The 429-nt window shown below is 40.6% G+C and overlaps 1 protein-coding gene across 1 annotated transcript in view; it reads left to right on the forward strand.

The window, feature by feature from the left end:
* Positions 1-429, forward strand: part of LOC106880028 (deubiquitinase OTUD6B) — a 10,165-nt gene that overhangs the window by 1,979 nt on the left and 7,757 nt on the right. Inside the window, exon 2 of the mRNA XM_014929832.2 lies at positions 93-244. Coding sequence (XP_014785318.2) covers positions 93-244 — 152 coding nt within the window. The remainder of the gene's footprint in view (positions 1-92; positions 245-429) is intronic.

The raw sequence follows: 429 nt of genomic DNA on the forward strand, positions 1-429 counted from the left end.
CAGCTTAGATCCAAAGGATCAAGTATTCTGTGCTAAAGATAATTTGGTTTAACCCTCCTGCTAAACATTTTGTTGGGATGCTTCCATTACAGCTCAGATCCAGAAGATCAAGCACTCTGTGCCAAAAGGGGACAAAAAGCGCAAGAAGGAAGCTACAGATGAGATTGCCAAACTTGAAGGGGATTTGAAGAAGAAGCACGACGAGGAATCAGCCAAGTTGGTGGCATCTTTAAATGAAAAAGAGGTAAGTGTGGTGGTGGTGGTGGGCAGTGTTGTTTGTACTGTTGTAGCTGTTGTTGGTGTAGTGGAGTGTGACTTAGTTTTCTAGATATCACAGTAATGTTCCATTCGAGTGCTGGGGTTCAGTAATATTGGTTAAACACCTAGAATTTGCAGATCTTTAAAGAAAAAAAAAACATAAAGATGGTA

Source organism: Octopus bimaculoides, chromosome 30 (genome assembly GCF_001194135.2).
Source record: "Octopus bimaculoides isolate UCB-OBI-ISO-001 chromosome 30, ASM119413v2, whole genome shotgun sequence".
Taxonomy (NCBI): Eukaryota; Metazoa; Mollusca; class Cephalopoda; order Octopoda; family Octopodidae; genus Octopus; species Octopus bimaculoides.